The sequence below is a fragment of the Anguilla anguilla genome, chromosome 2 (assembly GCF_013347855.1).
Source record: "Anguilla anguilla isolate fAngAng1 chromosome 2, fAngAng1.pri, whole genome shotgun sequence".
Classification (NCBI taxonomy): Eukaryota; Metazoa; Chordata; class Actinopteri; order Anguilliformes; family Anguillidae; genus Anguilla; species Anguilla anguilla.
The window spans coordinates 16,299,212-16,320,967 of record NC_049202.1 but is presented as its reverse complement, the minus strand read 5'-3'; the positions used below and the strand labels follow the sequence as shown (position 1 = coordinate 16,320,967).

The window sequence follows — 21,756 nt, the reverse complement described above, 5'->3', positions numbered from 1 at the left end:
TCCAAAGCACCCCCCTCTTCCCCCCTCATCTATGAGACATGGCGGTGGGGGTGTTATCGGTTGGGCATGTGTGGCTGCCACTGGTACTGGCTCACTTGTCTTCACTGGTGATGTAACTGCTGACAGCAGCAGCAGAAATATCTTATCTGCTCAAGTTCAAGTAAATGCATCCAAACTCATTGAATGGCCCTTCAGCCTATAGCAAGACAATGATCTAAAACATAATGCTAAAGCAACAAAGGAGTTTTTCAAAGCCAGAACTGGAAAAAATATTGACTGGCCATGTAATTTATCCAATCTGAATCCAATTGAACATGGGTTTCATAGGCTGGAGAGAAAACTTAAGGAAACTAGCCCCCAGAACAAGCAGAGGCTGAAGATGGCTGCAATACAGGCCTGGCAGAGCATCGCCAAAGAATATATTCTGCACCTGGTGATGTCTATGAGTTACAGACTTCAAACATTCATTGCATGCAGAGGATATGAAACATTGAAAAAATGTATAACATCAATAATTGTGTGGAAAAAAACAAAAAACAAAAAAACAATAAAAGTGCCATTTAAACATTGCTAGTAATGGCTTTAATTAATGAATTAGAATGTGGAGTGCTAGGATTACATGAATGCTTGGAATTTCCCCTCCTGTTGTTGACCTTGGGTAAAAGGCATGTTCGATTCTTCTGTAGCAGTTTATTTTGTTTCATATAAACGTGTACACCTTGTACCATTTTTGGTTTGTATTAGTTTCAGAGGCAGTTCAAACTAATTTTACTGGTTATTATTTAAAATGCTAATGATAATTTCACTTTTTTTTTTTTTTTACAGTAAATTGTATTACTGACAGAAACAGAAAATCATACACAACATATATATATATATATATATATATATATATATAACTATTGTCAGTCTCTGATTACTAACTTGCAACTTTCATATTCATATTGCATATTTATTCTCCCTTAGTATTATCTATGTAGATCGAATACAGAGACCACATAATGTAGAGGACTGGTGTTATTTAATTGATATTGAAAGAGATTGAATGAAGGAATTGGTTATGACACAGGGCTGAATTGAGAGAACAGTTATGAGCAGAATTTGAGTGAATTGATACTAAAAGTTTTAATGGGAAACAAATAGCATGAATTTATCCTGCTAAGTGTCTGCATTTATCTAAAGAAGGAATTTATGCCAGCGCTGAGGTAAATGGTAATTTAATTGTTAATCTATTTATAAAAGTATTTCAATATCCCTTTATCGTCATTTATCTTATTCTGAAACTGTAGTTAACCTATAGTATATTGTGCATCTTTACTGAATTGGTTTACTATGGAATACTTGAATCCTGGTATATTCCTCTTTTATCCATTTCCCTTTAAAAATCATATTATTACACTTGCTGGTTTTACCTGGAAATCATTCCCAGCTCTAAATGCATTGTTTCTGCAATTATTCCCTTTACCAGCTTGATGCAGTATCATGTCTGCCTTTGCAGCTGGTGAATCGGGTAGATCTAGATGTATATCTAGATGTTTTTTTCTTTAATTCAGGCTGCAAATAGCTTTTCTAATACTACTACTGCTACAACTACCAATAATATAATAAAAATAATACAATATTATATTATATAAAATAATATGCATTGATGCATTTAGTTTGTCCTTTCGATAGATAGATAGAAAGATAGATAGATAGACAGATGTCGTGCCATACCTGGCAACCCTACGGCGAGCATGGTCTTGTTTTGTTGCTTTCGGCTCAAGCGTGACAAGCACTTTTTGGACCAATCATATTGCACGTTTCTATAGGTCAGCAGCAAGTTACGTCAGTGAATGTGGGCGAAATGTTTTGTTCTGCAAGAACCAAATGCATTGGCCCATTGATGTCACATGAAATCAAATGCGTTGAGTGTGTTATAAAACACCTTGCCATTGTTTGCACTGCGCCCCATATTGCCCCTCCAGACAGTGCAGCAACGGGATTGAATTGTCCTTGTTAAAAAAATAATAATTTTTAAAAAGCATCAACATATTGCATGTTGTGAGCTTGCTTGCTACGTTCATGCGTGGACGAACTGGTTAGTAAGATAGCTATACTGAAACGTCAGTATCATGTCTACTGAGAAACAAAACAGTCCCGTGGAAAATTTGCAGGGTAAGTGAACTGGTTAATGTACGGTAGCTAAATGTAGCACACAAATTAGCCGATAGGTTTCTTTAAACGTGCCAGGGAAATTGAAACCGAGCTATAGTTTAAGTTTCTGAGACGCAGATTGTTATTCATATCAGACAGATCTAACGCTATTTCAAAAGGGAAATATACTTCATATTGGCATGCAAAATGGTTACAGATAGGTTTTTTTTTTTAAAAGCAAGGGGTTGTATTAAGTAGAAACGGAACATCAGTTAAAGTTACATTTACTTATTCCGTTCAACAATGATGTTTTGAAAGCACCAGCCTACCTACATGCTGTCAGGCTTAAGTATGTGCGGTTGAGATTACTTAAATTTTTCACAAGAAATAATGTTATCGTTCTATTGAAATGATGAAGGTTCTGCTCTGCAGTCGTGCTCCAGCCATTTGTAAAACGTTGGCTGTATGTTATTGTTCCGTTACAACAACCACTGTGATTTTGTCATTCTACTCGACAATATTTTGACCTTGTAGACATCCTACCAGAAACACAGACGACCCTATGCACACAGAATAGCCTTCTGCGACGCGCTATTTATAGTCTTACGGAGTGTTGACAAGGAAGATAAATAAGCATCGATTCCCCTTTCCTATGAGTCTGCGCGTCACTATGACATATAAAGTAGGCGGGGCCGTGGTGCTGGGTAGTGCCCACAGGGCGTTGATTTAATATTCAGTGTGAGGAAAGGACACAGGCTGGTAGCCTGCTAATTAAAGAACACTGTTTGCTTTCTATTTCTGAAGGTATTCTGCTTTCTATTTTTGAAGGTATTCCAAAGGTTTTTTAATTATAAGCTGGTAGCATTATTTTTAATAATTGCGTTGAATTTGTGAAATGACCTCAGTTGGTAAAGGTGCTTGCCAGAAGCACTGGCTGTTTTTACAATTGCAGATTCAAGAATTGGCTGTTATTTGCAATGAGACACAATTGGCTTTGTCTCATCAGGGCAAGGCTGAAATTAATTTGGCCAAGGTTCCGTGGACCGCAGCAGCATTAGTCCAAACAAACATTGCCAGGTTCCAAAAGGCTACCGGCTACAATTAGTGTGAGAGTATATTTTATTTATTTATTTACTTAATTACTAACTTGCATGCATGTATATATACAAGCAAACAAACATTAGTATCATTCTCAGGGCCTTTGCTCACTTGTGTGGCCCATGGTGTTAAAAATTGCCATGGCATCAAGTATGAACTACATCATCCACAACACTCCTTGCACAAGCATTATAAATATAGTAGTGATGAAAGGCATGTAAAACTGAGGGGAAAAATATCAGGTAACAAGTGATATGTGTCCCCCCCCCCCTGTGTTTCAAAGGCTCCTGGGTTGAGCTGCACTTCCAAAGCAACAGTAGCAACAGCAGTGGCAATGGCAATGGCAGTGGCAGTGTTGGCCACCACGGAGGGGAAGAGCAGGTGCCAGCCTCCGCTCACAGCGGGGACGTGGAGAAGATGCTCCTGGATGCACAGCACGAGTCTGGCAGGAGCAGCTCCCGGGGAAGCCTGCCTTGCGACAGGTGTAGGATCCTAAATGTTGCAGCCAATTAAAAGCCGTGGGAGGGCCTCCCATGTGATTGATTAACAGGCAGACAATGTAATATGGTGCCTGCATTTGTGGGAACCTTATGAAGGCCTCATTGTTATATTACCATGGCAATTTTTGTCCATGAGAGAACATTTAAATTGTGTGATATGTAATATAAAAGCTTGTTTTGACATTATATAATTAACAAAAGTTAATGAGAACATTTAGTATGCATCACATAACTGGGTTATATTTACGGGGTCTGTGTCCCTCTTACCAGTCCTACAAGATCCCAGACTCCTCTGCATCTATGCAGAGGCTCAGAGGTTCAAAGTGCAGGAGAGAAGAATAGTTCTCAGGTAAATCAAATATTTGGTTTGGTTTAACACCTGCATCGATGTAGAAATGTAAAGCGGTCTGTAATCTTCTAAGACTGAAAAACCTCAATTGAGGAGGCTGCTGTTGCATTTTACTCTCGTTCTATTGAAACGAATCCTCTTGGGCCAGTCACACACTTGCAATTTGAATGAAGTATATGAGCAAAATAGCTGTAACCAGGATCATTAATGTTTTCATTGACTGTGACTAGTGACTGTTATGGCAAGTAGCACCTTACCCGACGCAGCAGAATTTAATCATCTTGTAGTCAGGTAATTTTAAAACACGAAGATAGATTTTTCACTTGTTCATTTCAGTCTGAGGAAGATTTTCTTGAGAGAAGACAAGAGGTCGAGAATATAATGAAGAAAAATGCTGACTGGATCTGGGACTGGTCGAGTCGACCCGAAAACCTTCCACCCAAGTATGCACCCTTAGTAGAGTACTGTATGTCGTAGACTGGATGAATGAGTCAATACCAGAAAATAAATCTGTTTAGTTTTCTCTCTGTGTGAGCCTATGCCTAAAATTATCTACTGAAGCATGCACAGTGTATTCTATGTACTCAGTTGAAGTCCTGGAGTAGCTGCTAGAACTTGGAGTAAAGCAGAACATTGAAACTAACAAGAATATACTTTGGATAATCCTTGTAAATCTTGGCCCAAGAATACATCTCAGGAAATGTTTGCACATAAAAGCCCTTATAAAGCATAATTAAACATTGACATTTTTTTAGGACACACATACACACACACCTTTTGTTTGCATTGGCTTACCTTTTTATGGGACATCCCACGTGATTATGTGTACAAACTCAGCCAAGATAAGGACAAAGAATACAGAAATAGAACTGTACTGTGTTGTGACACCCCCCCTCCCACCTCCCTCTTTCCATCCAGAGAGTTCCTGCTCAGGCACCCGAAACGTTCGAGCGCCCTCAGCATGCGGAACACCAGGGTCATGAAGAAAGGGGGGATTTTCTCCTCCGAATTTCTGAAGGTGTTCCTGCCTTCGCTGCTCATATCGCACTTACTGGCTGTAGGCCTCGGGTGAGTGGGCATTGTGGGAAGTGTGAGATGGTGCGCTTCTCGGATAAAACACGTAATCGACATTTCACACCTTCACCTCCTGCGGAATTTACCGGAGTGCCCCTATATCGTCCCGTCTATGTGCTAAATGGGGACATTGCTGCTATAGTCAAGCAGACTGGCTGTGCAGTTGAACACAGATTTATTACTTTTTCATTGCTTCATTTGAAATGATGGGTGACTTTCACCATTCTGGGGTGGAATTAAGTGTTCTATTGGTGTTCTGTGGTATACACATTCAAATATTAGATTACCTTTGCTGTAAATATACTGTTTGCAATAATAATAGGTTAGAATAGCACAGTTGACTGACTTGAAAGTGACTTGAAAGTGAGAATTGCATTTTTTAAAGGTGGCAAGCGCCTGAATAATCAAATACGCTAATTACTCTCTTCTGCATTCTCTGTTCCCAAAGGATCTACATTGGAAGACGTCTAAGCGTCTCTGCCAATACCTTCTGAGGAAGATTATGCCACCGCCGTCAGACGCCACCATCGCTTGCAGCTTGCCGTGCCACACGCTTCCTAGATGTATAAAGGCAGGGTCATGTGATGCCTCCTCCGCGCTCCACCCCCTGCCCTCCCGCCCTCCGCATTTCGGCAGAAGGAGGCAGACCTTCTGTACTCCTGTGAATTCCGTTCAATTTCTTCCTGTTCTCCGAGCCGCTTTAAATACGCACCACCGCAAATAGCAGACTCTTCCGTGCTTTCATATCTGCAAGAGACTACTTTGAAGCACTGTCATTTGCTACTTCGTTTTAGCACAGAGATGTTGAGCCTAGATATGAATGGCGAGTTGATGCAGTTGTGATTTCACTGTTTTGATTGCACAAGGGCAGGGAAAAAAGCTAATTCACTACTATGAAGTTGTGTCTCCTTCGTGGGAGGGGAAAATGAGTTGCACGTTCTTAAACAGAGTAATGCTGCGGGGAGGAGAGGAACAATCCCATTACTTGGGTTTGATATCTAGTTATGTTGGGCAGTAAAAACAGATGACCAAACTGCTCATCAGAAACGGCACACCTGCTATCATTTCCAGTACTAATTGCTACAGTTGTTGTTTCTACCCAAAATGCAAGGGACTAAGCATCATTGTGTTTTTAGAGTTAGATTTGCAGTAGGGAGCATTACGTTGCGTGAACAATATTATGAAACTAATCCTCTTCTTGCTTTACAGCTGTTGTGATACACTATGATCTTTTAAACTAAAGAGTTATCCGTGTTCAGATTTTATTTGTAAAATGTCAGGGTACTGAATGAGGATTGTGTGCAATATGTAAAATATATTAATGACACATTCACATGGCACTTTATAGTAGTGCTGTCATCACATTGTCTGTATAGCTCTGTAAATAAGAACATGTGTAACACTGGAATTTAAGACCGGCATATTTTCAGAATAGTTTAGGACTTAAGCCACTGGAAAAAGATAGTAAGAAATGGTTGTGCTTTAAATACCTAAATGTGTTCAGCTAAATACTGCACGTGAAGTGCTGAACATACCACATGCTCATGAAAAAAGTTTGAGGACTTAATATACAAGTAATTCTGTAATGTTTCATGGAATTGTCAGAGCATGGGCAATGTAACAAATAAATTAATCAAATAAATGAAATGTATAAACTGAGTTTATCATTTGAGGTGACGATTTTTAATACAAGCATACAGTGAACCCGTTGAATCAGTGAACCAATCTGAAGCACACCTGACTGCCATTTAAAAAGAAAATGCAGCTAAAAATCCTTTTCCATCTGTGGATTACAAGAGCTAGTTTTGATCAATCACACTGGATGATTAAATGCAAATTTCTTAGGAAATTCATATCTAGCCATGCTGAAAAATGAATGCGCTTCACAAATACTCATGAGAACATTTTTCAGGGCTGAAAGTATACTCAAGCTGTCATGAAACGCTGGCCTTAGGTCATTTAATTTCCGTGGAAACTTTGTGGCACGAAAGATGAGGGTGCTTATTCGGCTGAGAATCCCAGCGACAACTGGCAGTCACTTCTGTTCAGACTGTTCGAATACTGTGGACATTACTGGAAAGAGACCTTACTCACGTGTGGGGTAGTATGTTGTTCATACAGCAGTTTTAAGGTTTTAGGTGTTGTGTAATTTTTTATTATTTTTTCATTGTTTTGTATGGCCAGTGCAAAGTGTTGTAAATACATCATGTAGAAGAACAAATAAAATGGTAGCCCCAAATGGTCTCATTTTGAAGCACGGAAGCATTGATGTGCAAGTTTGCTTCAAATACATGGAGTCACGTAGCATAGGGAATATAGATTATTTCACCAAACTTAATCTTTCAGAAACGTGCTCAAGAAATGTTCCAATTCAGATAAACACAATTCAAATTTTATTTAACTTTGGTCAAAATAATCAAACAACTGTGTACATTTCCCCTGTGTTAGCATAATTATTTAAACAGGGAACAAGGTCAAAGACCGCTCGACTCAAGTGTCTGAATTGAAAAGCGTAACAATGGAAACAATAACTTTGAACCTTTGACCCCAATATTCTCTACTGCGAATTCTATACTAGCATTAGCAAACAATGGTGCTCAATGGTAGCCCAGTAAAAAGAAAGGTGAAGGGAACCAATGAATTCCACTTTAGTGATGTCATAATGCAGTGTGTAGTTTTATTGATCTGAATAGATTGATTACTTCTCAGGGAGGCACTCGGCACTTGGTTTTGATTCACATTCTGTTTTTAATGTGTAATATCTATTACATATGACTATAATCTTTACCGTTGCCATTTTGACACAGAGCCACTGATAGCAGCACTTAATGGTGAGGGGAAAAAATACATTTAAGAACAGTGTTAAAACTGCACGCTAGGTACGGTCGTTCTGTAAAACATCTGGGATGCGGCCAGGACATATCTGTAATTGGTGAGTTACAGGGGGGTTTCAATTTTTCTTTCTTTTTCAGAAAACATACGGTACGCGTTAAGGCTGCAGATTCCCTTTGTGTAAATACCTATTGCTTCATGATGTGTTACCAGACTACGCCTTTATAAGGAGCTAAGAACATAAAGATACCGACACTGAACAAGGCTGACAACCAGTTTCTGATGGAGCGCTAACGCAGCTTCAAGTAGTTCATTACGAGATCTTCCTAAGTCATGCTACCGAACAGCCAGTGGGGTGACTTTTCGCATTGTTTCCACTTTTTTTTTTCTCTTAAATCTACAATGTACACATGCAAAACAACAGAAGAACATAAGAATTTTATACATACTCTTTCAAAATTTAAAAACACGTCTCTTTGTAGTTTTTGTTACTTTTATTAAGTGGTTGACACCAGACGGTGTGGTTATATAGATACAGTCAGTGAGTAAATGTTACTATGCATGAGGAAAAAATGGAGGAGGGGGAAGGAAGAAAAAAACAAAATGGGGGGGAGGGGCTTAAAAAAAACAAAAAAGAAAGTCCACTGACCAAAAATGGCGACCTGTTCTAAGTGCTTAATGGTAAAACACCAAAGGCCTGTAAGTAGGGGCCAGGGGCGGAATGTCAACAGGTAACAAGTGAATTTCATGTCATAGAAAGGCCCAGAAATACAGTAAAGAGACTACATTTTGACAGTAAAATGTCATTCCATGGGTGTTCAATGAATTTGGTCGTTAAATCATAACATGAAGGCTCAGGCTTAAAATGAAACACGCTAACATCAGAGAGTTTTGGCCTCTGTTGAGTGCTGTCCATCAATTCTGCTTTTTTTGGGGGAGATGGGTGGAGTGGAGTGGAGTGGGGTGGGGTGGGTTGGGTTGGTGGTGATGATGGGGGAGGTTGAGCTTCTCCCGGGCAGGGACGCTCGACTCTCCCCCCCCCCCCCCCGCGCCGAGGGCTCAAGCATGCCACCGACTCGGAAAAAAGGAACGGGCCCGGCTTAATTTCTCCCTCGGCCACACAAGATAAACGAGTGCATCAAATTCTTCATTAGGACAAGAAGGCCGTTTCTTTTACAGATAAACGACTAGGCTTTAAACTATGCAAGTACAAGAATATCTGCCCCCGGGGATGAGCCCCATGTTTATGTTGTTTTGTTTTTTTTTTGTAATCTTTTTTCGTTTTTTAAATTGATTTTCTTTTCTTTTCTTTTAGTTGATTTTGTCCTGGAATATATACAGGTTGTTGGTGGCGGCGACGGCGATGACGTTCTCCTTGGGGTGCCAGGCCGTGTGGAGGATCTTCTTGTTGAAGTCCAGGCTGTCCACGCTGATCTCGTCCTTCTTGCGCTTGCCGCCGGTGCACACCTTGCGCGGCTTGAGGAGCGCGCGCGGTTTACTGCTCTCCCGCGACGCCTCCAGCGTGATGTCCCTCCTGGTGCTCCGGTCAAACATCCGGAAGAAGTTGTTGTAGGAGCCGGTCATGATGGCACTGCGGGGGGGAGAGAGGTTCCTTTTTTAAGCAATTTCACTGCAAGTTCTCCGACCTCCCTGCGAGCAAACTTCAGCGTCAGAATCAGGGAGGGTGTACCGTCGGCGCTATTTTCCAGTACTGCCACAAGCATGCACATGAGCACATAATCACAGACTCTGTGGCGTAAGTATTTTAGAGGGAACCCTGCCTGTTAAGACTTGTGTAAATGCCTATATAAAATATATTTTTCACTATTAATAACTGCCGGACAAAACAACCGAGTTAACCTCCAGTGCAACCATTTTACCAAACCTCCAGTGCAGCCATTTTACCCAAAGTGCACTGCGTGCCTAAAATAATGGCGATCTCCATAGGTCAAAATTTCTATTAAAGCCTGGGGTTTGGGGAAAAAAAACAAAAAAAAACGGAAATCTTGTGTGAGGTTTTCGCAACATATATCCATAGTGGCCATGGAGATCTTAACAGGTGGGGTTCCCTTTAAAAATAAACATTTACAATTTTGTAAAAATGGATTGCTTAAAAACTTACAAACTCTACAGTGGAGTTATTCCCATACAAAAAAAAAGAGAATTCATAGCATTGTGAAACCATAGGTGTGTCTCTTCAAACTTGTTTAGAGCTGTCCTTAAATGCAGAAACGTCACTTCACCTGTCAGAGCCGTTCCAGCAGCACTCAAACTTGTCAAAAATGCAGTCGTTCTCGTACAATGAGCACAGCTTACTACGGAGGTATTCGTGCACCTGGAACAGGAAACAAATTATGACAGGCTTACACGGGGCGAGGCAAGTGTGCAGTGCTGAAAGAAATTCTTCTGGAGAACGTGAAATGGCAGATGAGTTATACCAATGGGAAGACGTGTGCACATGTCAGGAAGAGAACGCCTAAAGTACCAATTCCAGCCGTGTGGACTGACCCTACGGACTGGTACTGAGAATCAGGGCTGTCAGAGCCGATAATACCCAGAAGCTCCGCAGAGCGAGGCATAACTGGCTGCAGCATTACAGTGAGAGAGAAATTCAGTCAGTGGGGATGAGTGTAATTGTTCACCAGTGACCACTGCTGTTCAACTGTTCGCCTACGGTCCACTTTCTCAAAGCGCACATAGTATGTTACTGTCTGCGTCAAGCTCTACTTGTGGACTGCAAAAGTGGCAGCAGCTCGATATCGCGTTGCAGAAAAGCACATGCTCTTCCACACTTCACTGAACCGATAGCAGATGTTGCAGCTAAGATTGCTCGTTAATAGAACTGAACATTATAACTGGGACAAAAAGGGGGGGGCTTTAATTAATAATAAATAATTAATAGACTAAAACAGATGTGGAAAAACTATGTGCAGCAAACAACAGCACTAAAATTAGCATGGCTTCAAGCCATCATTAATTTACAATGGAGCATTTTTACTGTGGCTGGGATTCTTGGTCTGACCTGAAGGATGATGGTGACAGGTCTGAAACAGTACGTACCTGGTAGGTCTCCACTGGCCTGTTCTCCATGTTCAGGTCCCACACCTTTACCGAGAGATAGTCTCGCGTCATCATGTAGCGACCGCTGTGGCTGAACTTCACGTCAGATATTGAGGAGATGATTTCTGAGAAGAAGGACCTGCTGCTCGGGTCTTCTGGCTCTTCGAAGACTGAAGAAGAATACAAAACAGATCTATTATTCAAGCGCACGACTGCCTCAGATCACATTGGGTGGGTGGTGTGTCTGGAAAACACAATAACACTGTCAACTGATAGCATGGTAAAAAATGAAACATTAACAACATAGTTTTCATGGGATCCATCTCTCATCCTGGAACCATTTATCCAATTGAGTTTCTTGTCAACAGGAACAGGACAGCAACCAGCTGTCTAGAGTAAGTAATCCCCAAAGACAGCGATTTTAGTTTCTTAAGACTACAGAACAGTCAAGGAATTCTGTTTTTTTTTCTCTGCTCTGGAATATTTCAGCAAAGAAGACTGTACTTGACAGCCAGCTAGTGCGTTACCCAGCATTGCTGCCGAAACATGGCTAGTGCACGTAGTTTTAAAACTTTCAAAAACATTTTAAAAGGAGGGGATTTTATATACTAATTTAAGGAGGATATTATTTCCGATGAGGAACTGGAAAACTGAAAGGCAGCGAAAACGAGACACACAGTGGCTTCAGTTAGCGCTGACCCCGAGCCGTGGACAGCAGTTACCGCTCAACGCGAAGCCGAAAGGAGCGGCGCACGCGAGCAGACGGGGAAAGTCTGACTTTTATCAGGCGCGTTGTGACACGGGGCTGGGGGCCGCCGCGGGACACTCACATTTGGTATGCCTATCGCAGAGGGCGGCGGCGCGCATGTCGCATAGCCGTATAGTTCCTTTGCTACTGCTGTACACAAACACATTGCACTGGTGTGGGTGACACTCGGCGGCTGTGATGACCTCCGTCAGCTCCTCCATGTTGGCAGGCTTTATATCTACAATGTCTGAAGTTGGGCGGTGAAGGAAGCCTGCTTCAAGACTGAGGAAGATTAGGCTGAACATGCATGCACATGTAGGCACACACACGCACAGTCCACACTTCGTAGCAAAATCTTAACACCAAAAGCTCAATTAAAGGGAACCTCAGATGAAAAAAAAAAAAACAGTAAGCTACCCCTTTAAAAATAGAAACTCTGGAGTCAGAGGCAGCAATCCCATAATGCACTGGTCTATTGTGTTTATAAACAAAGCCCGCTGCCTTTTCAAACACATGTCAGGAGTGGGGGGCTGAAACAGGAACCAACAGGAGAGACATTCTTAATTTGCTATTCTCAGCATTTTTGCACCCCCACCTTTCCCCCCCAGCAGAGGTTACCTTTAAGAAGAGCTTTAAGAACAACTACAACACATTTGTACATCGTGTTTTTCTTTTTTTTTTTTAAAGGATACTAAAACTTCTATCTGTGATTTCTAAGTGCCATAGATTTATTCTTAAGTCATCTGCCGAAAGGTATGTTTCGTGATCGCTATTTACTGAAATGGAATTAATGTGATATGTGTGTGCATTTGCAAATATTCTCCGAGGGCTTGCTTCCACCATTAGGTCCATTGGCATCAGCACAGGTACCTACAAAAAGACAGAACGCACAGAAAACGTTAACAAGCTGTCCAGCATATCGGGACACGGACCAAGAGGACTGCCTGGCAGTACTATTAGCTGGAAGCCATATTTATTGGTCTCATTTGGGGTTATGGACAGGTTAATCAAATGACTGACAAAACAAGCGTTCTTCCCTGGCATCATGTATTGTATCATACAGTACGACTGGTTCTCCACTGTCAAATCGCTAGAATGAAAGTAGAATGCAAAATAAAGGCAACAATAAAAACCACCCGATATCATTTCATTATCAGCAATAGATACCAAAAAACCAGGAAGTCCAACATGCTGGGGTCAATATCAAATTTGGCTTTTGGCTTTCCTATTGGCTTAATCTGTGCTTATAGGTTTCATACCGGGAACACACAACAACTTTCCAAGCATTGTATAAATTGCCACCAGTGTACTACTGCCAAATATGAATATGATAATGCAGAAAGCAATAAAATTAATAAAAGCTAGGTTTGTGAGCTGTATAACAAAAAAAGATTGTGCGAGAGCAGCGTACGAACCCGTAGTGACGTAATTCTAGAAGGATCTCCGCGCAACCTCCCCTCCTCGTCTTTCAGGTTGTATCCCTCCGCCCTTTTGTCCCTTTCGCTGATTTTCCACAGTTTGATCGTTTTGTCTGTGGGAAAGAAATAGTGCAGGCTTCAGTGACGCGACCGCGCCTCGATACTTCCACAGCAAATTTTGTGAAGCAGCCAAAAATCACAAGCATCGGAATCAAGTACTTCCACTTGATTATTCTTTCAAAACAGTGGTGTGATTATTCTTTCAAAACAGACAGTTCGTACATGAAGGTCGTGAGATGATCTTACCATTTGTCGAGAGCAGGAAGTGAGCAGCATTTTGTTGGGGTAACCACCTAATTTTGTTGATTTTTTCCTCAATTTCTAAGCTTTTCAAGTAGTCAAACTCAGGTTCGTGACTCTGGAAAGTGCTGTACACGTTGTACTCCCCTCTCGAGTGTGGCCGATTTTTACTCTGGGAGGAAAATGCACGAACACAGAACAGAATTTTTTTTCAAAAACATAATACAGAACTTTTGATGAAGGAACATTTGCAGGCACAGATATTTAAGAGGGAATTGAAATACAGAGATTCCAAAGGAATCCATCCTGCAGTAGCTATGGAGCTGGCCTCCAGTTTTACCAAACTCACCTCCTGTTCACGCTGAAATATGACAACTCTGCCTCCTTTGTCTCCTGTAGCTAGTAAGTCTCCAGAGTAGTTGAATTCAACTGTCGATATAATATCCGCTGCAAGAGAGAAAACGCATCATTACATGGTGCTGCAGAAGTCAATATTCTGCTGGTCATTTCCTTATTCACTGACCACTGCAGTCGCCAGTGTATCTACAGCAGTGTAAGACAAAACATGAAATACACTTTCCTCAGGCTATCTGAATTAGGGCTGCTTTCTCTTTCTCAATTAGCTTCGCAGTTGCTATAAATACACAGCGCTTCAGATTTTCGGTGCAGTAAACACCGCTGGCTGGTGAAAATAGTACTTTTTTTTCCTGCTCGCGCTCCATTCCCCCCCGGCCCGGGTCTCAAAGGACACAATGAGAAGAAAGGCGTGGGTGACTCATTCTCGCCGAAACAGAGGCAATTAGCAAAGTGGGGAGGGGCACCCGCTTCACGCCGCGCGGTAGCCTTAGGACTGACAGCTCATTTGCGGGTTATATTTAGCCCGCATTACAACTGTCCAAAAACTCAGCGCCGGGATTGAGCGAGGCTGATATAGGGACTGTGGGGAGACAACATGTAGGGCAGCTCTGTGGACAAGCTCTCGAAGGTAATGGGTCTGAGATCGTTTTAATATGTCGGCTGTAGGCTTTATAGTTTACCCTGGAATCGGGTGTCTTCGTGGGTTTTGTACACTATATGACCAAAAGTACCTGGACATCCCTTGGTCGGCAGCTGTTTTTCATGGTTTGGGCTAGGCCCGAGTTCCAGTGAAGGCAAATCTTAATGCAACAGCATACAATCCCATTATAGACAATTCTGTGCTTCACCAACAGATTCCTGTTTCAGCATGACAATGCCCCCAGGCACACATCGGGGTCCATGTAGAAATGGTTTTGTTGGGAACAGTGTGGAAGAACTTGACTGACCTGCACAGAGCCCTGATCTCTACCACATCCAACACCTTTGGGATCAATTGGAAAGCCAACTTCGAGCCAGGCCTAATCGCTCAACCTCACTAACGCTCTTCTGGCTGAATGGAAACTAAACCCTGCAGCAATGCTCCAACATCTAGTATAAGGCCTTCCCAGAAGAGTACAGGTTATTAGAGCAGCAAAGGGTGGACCAACTCCATGTAAATGGCCATACGTTTGAATTAAATTTTAGATGTCAGGTGTCCACACACTTTCGCCATGTAGTGTATCTGGCAAAGGCACTAGGGCCTTTGTAAAGTATTTCGCCCTGCGGTCTGGAATTTAGATTTTTGGCGCGCCAGTGAAGATGGAAGCTGGTTGGCCCACACAACATCACTTAATGGGCCATAGCTTTGCTCAGTGAGAGAGGGTTTTCATTGGCAGGGTATTCCTCTCCCTGTTGCACAAAAGAGTTTCCTCTGGTTGACCGGGTCCCTACGGTATGCTTGTACCGACTCCATAAATGGTGAAGTCGATCAGGATGATTTTTGGTACGGTCTTCTAATGGACTGCAATGTAAAAACATGTTGGCTAGCTACATGTTTCAGTGGATGCACATGCTAGTCTGCACAGCCCCTAACACAACAGTGAGTGACTGGCTATTCCAAACTGGGACAAAAAAAATTATGTTCCCAAATAATGTTATGATTACAAAAGCACCAAGAGAGCAAAACAAGATAACTTATTGGGGGCCTGCTAACTCCAAATACTTTCCCTGGCATGGAAATAAATACATTTCCCCAGCCAATCAGACAAAAGGAATAACGGGGGTCATTACTAAACTGACAGTATTGTATGTGTAGTCTACGGGTGAGATCCACACAAGGTTGGCGTGAAGAACGGTAAAAACAGAACAAAGCCAGCACCTTCCTTCTCCTATGGGAAACATTGGTAAGGGAGATGCTCATTAGCTGACCAGCTCCAAAACAACGTGCAGACAGCACAGTACGAACACTGTGGCAACACGGCATGAACGTGTGGCTTCATGCGCACAAATGATGGGGAAACTAAATGTAGTACCATCGTATCTTGGTGGACGGATGAGGCAGACATTCGTGTGTCAGAACAGGCGGCGGAAGGTTTAAAATCGAGGGGAGGGGGGGATGTTTCTTTCTCCGTGGGGAGAAGAGCCCGCATGTGGTGCCAAAGCCGAGCGACCAGTCGCCTCTTTCTGCTCTACGTTTTGCTCTGGTTCTACCGTTCACAGGCACAGAGCATTTAAAGCCACTGCACCCTCCCAAATGCCGGTAAAGCCAGTCTCTGGCAACCGTACAGTATCAGAAAGCAGTCCCCTCCCGAGGCACTGAGTGGATATTTCAGGTGACTGATTCACAAACGGCAGCGCGGCCATTAGCCTCTGTGCGTTACATCTTTCAGCTCCGCGACCTTTAGTGAACTTGAGGCCCGAACGTGGCATCGCTCGGACCGGGCCGCAGACGGGGAGGCGCGCTCGCGGTGTCCCCTCGGCGTGGTGCCGCCAAGCTGCAGTTTTAAATGCCAGATCGAGCCAAGAATGGAAGGATCTATACCGTCTCTCACTTAGCGCCCCGTACATCTACACACTTTGTAAACGTGCATCATTAGCTGTGCCTTAAATAATTTATCTTATAAAAAGAAACCGTAAAGACTCTCTCGCTCTCTCTACAGTTCTGCTTTATAACGTTACATAATAACAGGTCTGACTGATTGGCTAAAAATCCAGATTCATTTTGCCCCTTAGACGTTTTAGTTCTGAGTCATCTGCAGCACACAGCCCAAGCTACAGAGAAGCACTGCCTGTGCATACATGCACACAAATATTCAGTCCATGGGAGCAAGCTACTAAAGCAACCAGCAGGAAATTATCGAATGTGTTGCATGAATGCATGCATTCACAACACAAATAATTTAATACAAGCAATTTATGTGCTTTGTTTAAATATTAGAAGGAATAATAAATGTGTGGACAAAGGTTATCTTTCGTATATCTTAAATTCAGATAAAATCTCTTTACAGCAACAATTACAGCAACCACACCAATCCTCTCACGATTAATCAAAAAAAAAAAAAAAACACTCAACCGACAGTCTGCATTGCATGTGAATTTTGTTTTAAAACCAAAGCACATACTGAACAAAGAAAAAATCCAAGACATATCTCCATCCTCTTGGAAACATAATGGCTGCTTGTGACCCCCAGAATTCTCTCAAGGCAAGACCTTACGAGCCACGTGAGAACGTGAACTTGCGAGCAGTTCACTCAGTTTAACTGGACATACCTGTAGCCGTTTAGACATTTTAATAATACATCTGAAGAACTAAATAAAGCCTTCCCCAACACACACGTTTTTACACCAAAGCCTGTTTCACTCTACTGTGTGATGAATGGGCTTTTTTAATAAACATCAAGGGCAGGCGTACAGGGAGAGGCACACTATTGAAGAGTGGGTGATCTTCATTTTAAGGTGATGGCTATTCATTGATGACTGAACTGCTGTGGTTCAGTCTTCAATGAAAATGTTGGCTATTCATCGATGACTGAACTGGTGCAGTTCTCTTGCCCAAGCTGAGACAATGCACTTACACTTGCTCAATAAAGAAGCCATGGGGTGACAAAAGCCGATATCAAATTTATTATTATTATTTTTTTTTTTACAAAAAGGCTGCAGGTTTAAATCCTGGGTTGAGGCACTGCCATTGTATCCTTCAGCTAGGTGCCTAAAAAAGTCTACCATCAAAATTTGCCTGAATATGAACATCCTCTACACAAGCGCCAAATGGAAAAGGAGAGCATGTGCCTTTAGAGTCTGTGCATACACACTTGTTCTGTTAATGTCAATAGGATCTACCACGTAACAGGTAATAAATAAATAAACAATAAGCAGTGCTTCACCAAACTCCTTATTTTTCAATAAAACCCCAGTAAGCCTAACCTTTGTTAAGAAGCACTCTCTCATTATTATATGAAATGAGTTCAACTGACTAACAGTTCACCTGTACAGTAAATAATGGTGACAGCAGTACCACTATGGAAGACAGGATTTTTTCCCCCTCCATTACATTCTGGAAGGACAGGTTGTTCCAGACGGGAGCATATGTTGTTATTGTTTTATTGGAATACATATGCAGAATAGTATAGAGGAGCTGTCATGGATGCAAATTCACACATGAACTGATCGCGATTGGTTATATTTTCCATAATGCTGTGCTTTATCTCAGCAGTTCCATCAGTTATACGATTGACATTGTACATTTAAACGCACCCATCTCAGCTACTTCAACCGAAACTGGCAGGGCAGTAAAATATCCTCCGTCACCCAATAACTCCAACTGGTGTACTCACAGAACAATTATGTGGGTGTAATGCATATTTACATGTGTACGTGTAACAAAAAAAGGCTGTGCCCAAATGTTCCATTACATGTCTACCTAGCATTTCTGAGTGTTTTAGTTTCGTGGAGCAATCCAAATAAGTTGGCGATTACTGGCAAGAGATAACAAGCTAGTTAATATAGCTAACCACTAGTTACACAACTAGTTTACCTGACAGGAGCAAAGGCACGTTGGTTAGCTTATTTGCTGAACAGTTTAAAGTAATAACAATGATTCGGTTTCCCTTATCATAACTAGCATTCGCTATTTTAAGTCCCAAAATATGACTAACGTTATACAAATCATCGTAAACTTACCTTCCCAGCTAACTATCTGCTATAACTAGAGTGCATTCATTTCAACTCAAGACTTGGGAAGTAACGTTATCAACCCATAGGACGGAGCTAGCTCGCTTGCTAAGCAACTAGCTAGTTACCACGCTAGCAGTTACAGGCTTCCAAAAGCAGAACACACAGCAATAACAATTTTAGGAAACTAACATTAGAAAATTCAAGCGCATGCTATCAATGTTATTAATTTAAAGAATTCACTGAATATAATGATAATTTTGACCAACTCGTTTTGTCTATCCACAAAAGCAAACTGGCTACAACAACGACAACTGGACGCAGCACATAGACGTCATTCGGGTGATTCGATTTCTCTCAAAATATTCATGTTTCAGACCCACGGATGAAGCAGAGGCGATTACTAATCGATAACAAGATAAAACTTGCCTTCATCTGGTAAATCCAAGTTAGTTATTACCTAATGTTAGAGATATTCCGATAGCCAGAAGCTAGCTAGCCAGGCAGAACTAGCTAGTTCCATGTTGGACCTGTGTGGCCATTGCTACTCCAGAAGTAGCTAGCTAGTTTAACTGCATAGCGACTAATCAACACTGCTAGATAGCAAATTTTTGTCCTCTTAGCTAGATAAACAGCAGACTCTACATAGCACATACGCACAATTTATCTAGCTAGCTAGCGAAGCACCAAATGACACCGACACTGTCAAATGTCATTTCATGCACGAAAACACACACGAGATTACCTTCGGCCACATCTTCGTCTATGGCTCCTTTCACTTGGGAGAAACACCACTGGAAATCATTCCCACCTCCGACACCTGCAATGCACAAAAATACAATTAACTAGACAGAATTAACGCAAATGCATTTGCTCTCTGGTTGATTTGTGTAGCTAACCAGTGCGCTCGCTAGCTGCAACTTGCACCTCCAGCCCCTGGCTTGGCTAGGCTAGCTAGCTTTAACTTGCAATGCAGCTAGGCCGCGCTTGTGTGAGTGGGAGAGCGGGCCCCCGCCTACAATAAAGTTGGCTACCGTACCTGCCATTACTTCTTCCTGCAGCAGACCTGGTGTCACCAGAGGTTCCTCTGAGCTTTGTTAGAGTAGTCACGTTCGGGATGCAAAGCGGCTGATGGGGGGAGGAAAGTAATTAAAAGAGCCGGGAATCAGAGCCACCAGAATTGCCCGTGATTTTTTTCTTTCCAAAATGGCGCACATTGCCAGTCGACATGACACGGTGACGTCATTTAATAGACACTCTTCAAAAGACTGCTTGGTTCCCTCTTGAGATCGAGAAACAGGAAGGTAGTAGCTGTAGCTTAGAGGGAGTGCGTGGGAAGTGCTTGGAGAGAACAGGCAGTTGTTAAGGCTGGTGAATGGCAAACCTTTCCGATGTTACTGTGCAGGCAGAATGAATCGAAAAATATTTTTGAAGTGCAACCAGTGTAATATTTAGGGGATTTAGACGAGCATGCTCTGTTTGGCAAGGTTTGACTTCAGGTTACTGCTTTTTGTAGAAATAGTAGTATGTGCTAGTAATATTCCTGCTTTTTGCACCTACCACGCCAGCCTCTGCTGGTTGGTTGCACAGAAGCTGGGTATCGAAAATTGTTGTAGTGACCTGCGTACACAGGGATGTGCTTTTCGTATGCATATTGCTCCTTATCACTGACCAACAAAACGTAACATTGAGAAATACGCATTTTTTTCAGCTGATGGAGATTTTTTAGGTTCCACCAATTACTTGAACTGTTCTGTATGTCATTGCAACAGTGAAGTAGCAGCTGCGACATCTTATCAATATTTCACTCAATATTGTGCTTTGTCGCTCCCTTGCGGAGTAATGTGGTACTATTCAATAATAGTATCTTAACCCTTTCAATTCGTCGAAGCTGTGTGGCAACCTGTCTATGGTGGCAACAATTTTCAGTGCACATTTTTACACAGTGCTCGTCTTACTTCTGTCTTCTGCTCATGCTTGTTTCAGGGGCTAGTTGCCTTACGTTTTCTCTTCTCATGAAACACATCTGATACGCTGCTGCCACTGCCAAGGACAAGGGCAGACTGCAGCGTATCATTTGCGCTGCTGAGAGGGTGATTGGCTGCAACCTGCCATCCCTCCAGGACCTGCACACCTCCAGGGCCCTGAGGCGGGCAGAAAAGATTGTGGCCGACCACTCCCACCCTGGACACAAACTCTTTCAAACACTCCCCTCCGGCAGGAGGCTGCGGTCCATCAGGACCAAAATCTCAACAAGGCCCGGGACCCCCACTGACACTGTCTGTTATCCTGACCCCCACGGACACCAAACAGACATAGCACCTGCACTTATTATAACACTTTGTCCCCTTGCACTATTGTTTATTGTTTACTGTTTACTGTTTACTGTTTACTGTTCACTATGTTTATGTTATTGCACTATGTTTATTTTATTTTATTTTATTTTATTTTATTTTATGTTCACTGTTATGCATCACCAGACCAAAGCAAATTCCTTGTATGTGAAAACCTACTTGGCAATAAACCTGATTCTGATTCTGACATTCAGATTGGGTGACTGGCAGTCAAAAAAAAAAAAAAAAAAATCAAGTTTTTGGCTTTGATAAACTAAAATTTTGATTTAACAGTATGTTTGGGATCATTGTCTTGCTGTAGGATGTGGGGGGGATCTGTACTTTAACAGCATGTGAATTGTTTGATTACAAATGTAAAATCATGGAAAGGGCCATACAGAGCCAAATCAAGAAAAAAAGTCTTTGTCTTAACTCACTGTACATGCATGTTAGCTAGATTGCCAGCTTCATCTTTTTGTGCTAGAACTGGAGGGCTTTCTAAAGTTAAGTAGCTAACTACTTGTCTTGCAGTGCTTTAATAACTTCTTTAGCCAGCAGACCAATAACAGGACGTCATACGTGAATAAACACATAAATACACGTATAATAGTGTTATATCCAATAAGGAGTTGCAACGGAATATGACATAACCGGAAATGGGGGGATGCAGCCTCTGCAACATATGTTGGTAGTGTAGTGTAAAAGGTCCTTTTAACAATACCAGATCATGGTGATTTGTAGTTCCATGAAGTTAGATCATATCTGAATGTCCAGTTGACACCAATGATGCAATAATGACTCATAAACAATTATTAGAATGAAGTTAGCTGCAAATGAAATGTTTCCATATTTGTATTATTGCTGTCATTGTAACGGTTTTTTTTTTAAGATAATTGTGTAG

General features: G+C 41.9%; 2 protein-coding genes across 2 annotated transcripts; one reads left to right on the top strand and one right to left on the bottom strand.

Annotated features, from left to right (window-relative positions):
• Positions 1-1,906: 1,906 nt before the first annotated feature.
• Positions 1,907-7,396, top strand: bnip3 (BCL2 interacting protein 3). The gene is made up of 6 exons (XM_035405141.1): positions 1,907-2,157; positions 3,518-3,716; positions 4,005-4,083; positions 4,420-4,526; positions 5,002-5,151; positions 5,606-7,396. The coding sequence occupies exons 1-6, from the start codon at positions 2,115-2,117 to the stop codon at positions 5,649-5,651; spliced, it is 624 nt and encodes a 207-aa protein (XP_035261032.1). The 5' UTR covers positions 1,907-2,114; the 3' UTR covers positions 5,652-7,396.
• A 131-nt stretch (positions 7,397-7,527) lies between these two features.
• On the bottom strand, positions 7,528-19,764 carry ppp2r2d (protein phosphatase 2, regulatory subunit B, delta). Its single transcript, XM_035405139.1, has 10 exons — positions 19,562-19,764; positions 19,268-19,342; positions 13,865-13,962; positions 13,522-13,687; positions 13,213-13,328; positions 12,490-12,667; positions 11,880-12,044; positions 11,050-11,219; positions 10,233-10,324; positions 7,528-9,580 (listed from the first exon to the last, which is right to left on the bottom strand). The coding sequence occupies exons 1-10, from the start codon at positions 19,566-19,568 to the stop codon at positions 9,301-9,303; spliced, it is 1,347 nt and encodes a 448-aa protein (XP_035261030.1). The 5' UTR covers positions 19,569-19,764; the 3' UTR covers positions 7,528-9,300.
• Between the last annotated feature and the right edge of the window lie 1,992 nt (positions 19,765-21,756).

Excerpts from the sequence above, each read along its gene's own strand:
- bnip3 (XM_035405141.1), top strand. The coding sequence starts at position 2,115 with ATGTCTACTGAGAAACAAAACAGTCCCGTGGAAAATTTGCAGG. Across the intron at positions 2,158-3,517 it reads TCCCGTGGAAAATTTGCAGG|GCTCCTGGGTTGAGCTGCAC; the intron begins GTAAGTGAACTG and ends TGTGTTTCAAAG. Across the intron at positions 4,084-4,419 it reads GAGAGAAGAATAGTTCTCAG|TCTGAGGAAGATTTTCTTGA; the intron begins GTAAATCAAATA and ends TGTTCATTTCAG.
- ppp2r2d (XM_035405139.1), bottom strand. Across the intron at positions 12,045-12,489 it reads AATCACAGATAGAAGTTTTA|ACATTGTAGATATAAAGCCT; the intron begins GTATCCTTTAAA and ends GCCCAACTTCAG. Across the intron at positions 11,220-11,879 it reads CTGCGATAGGCATACCAAAT|TCTTCGAAGAGCCAGAAGAC; the intron begins GTGAGTGTCCCG and ends ATTCTTCTTCAG.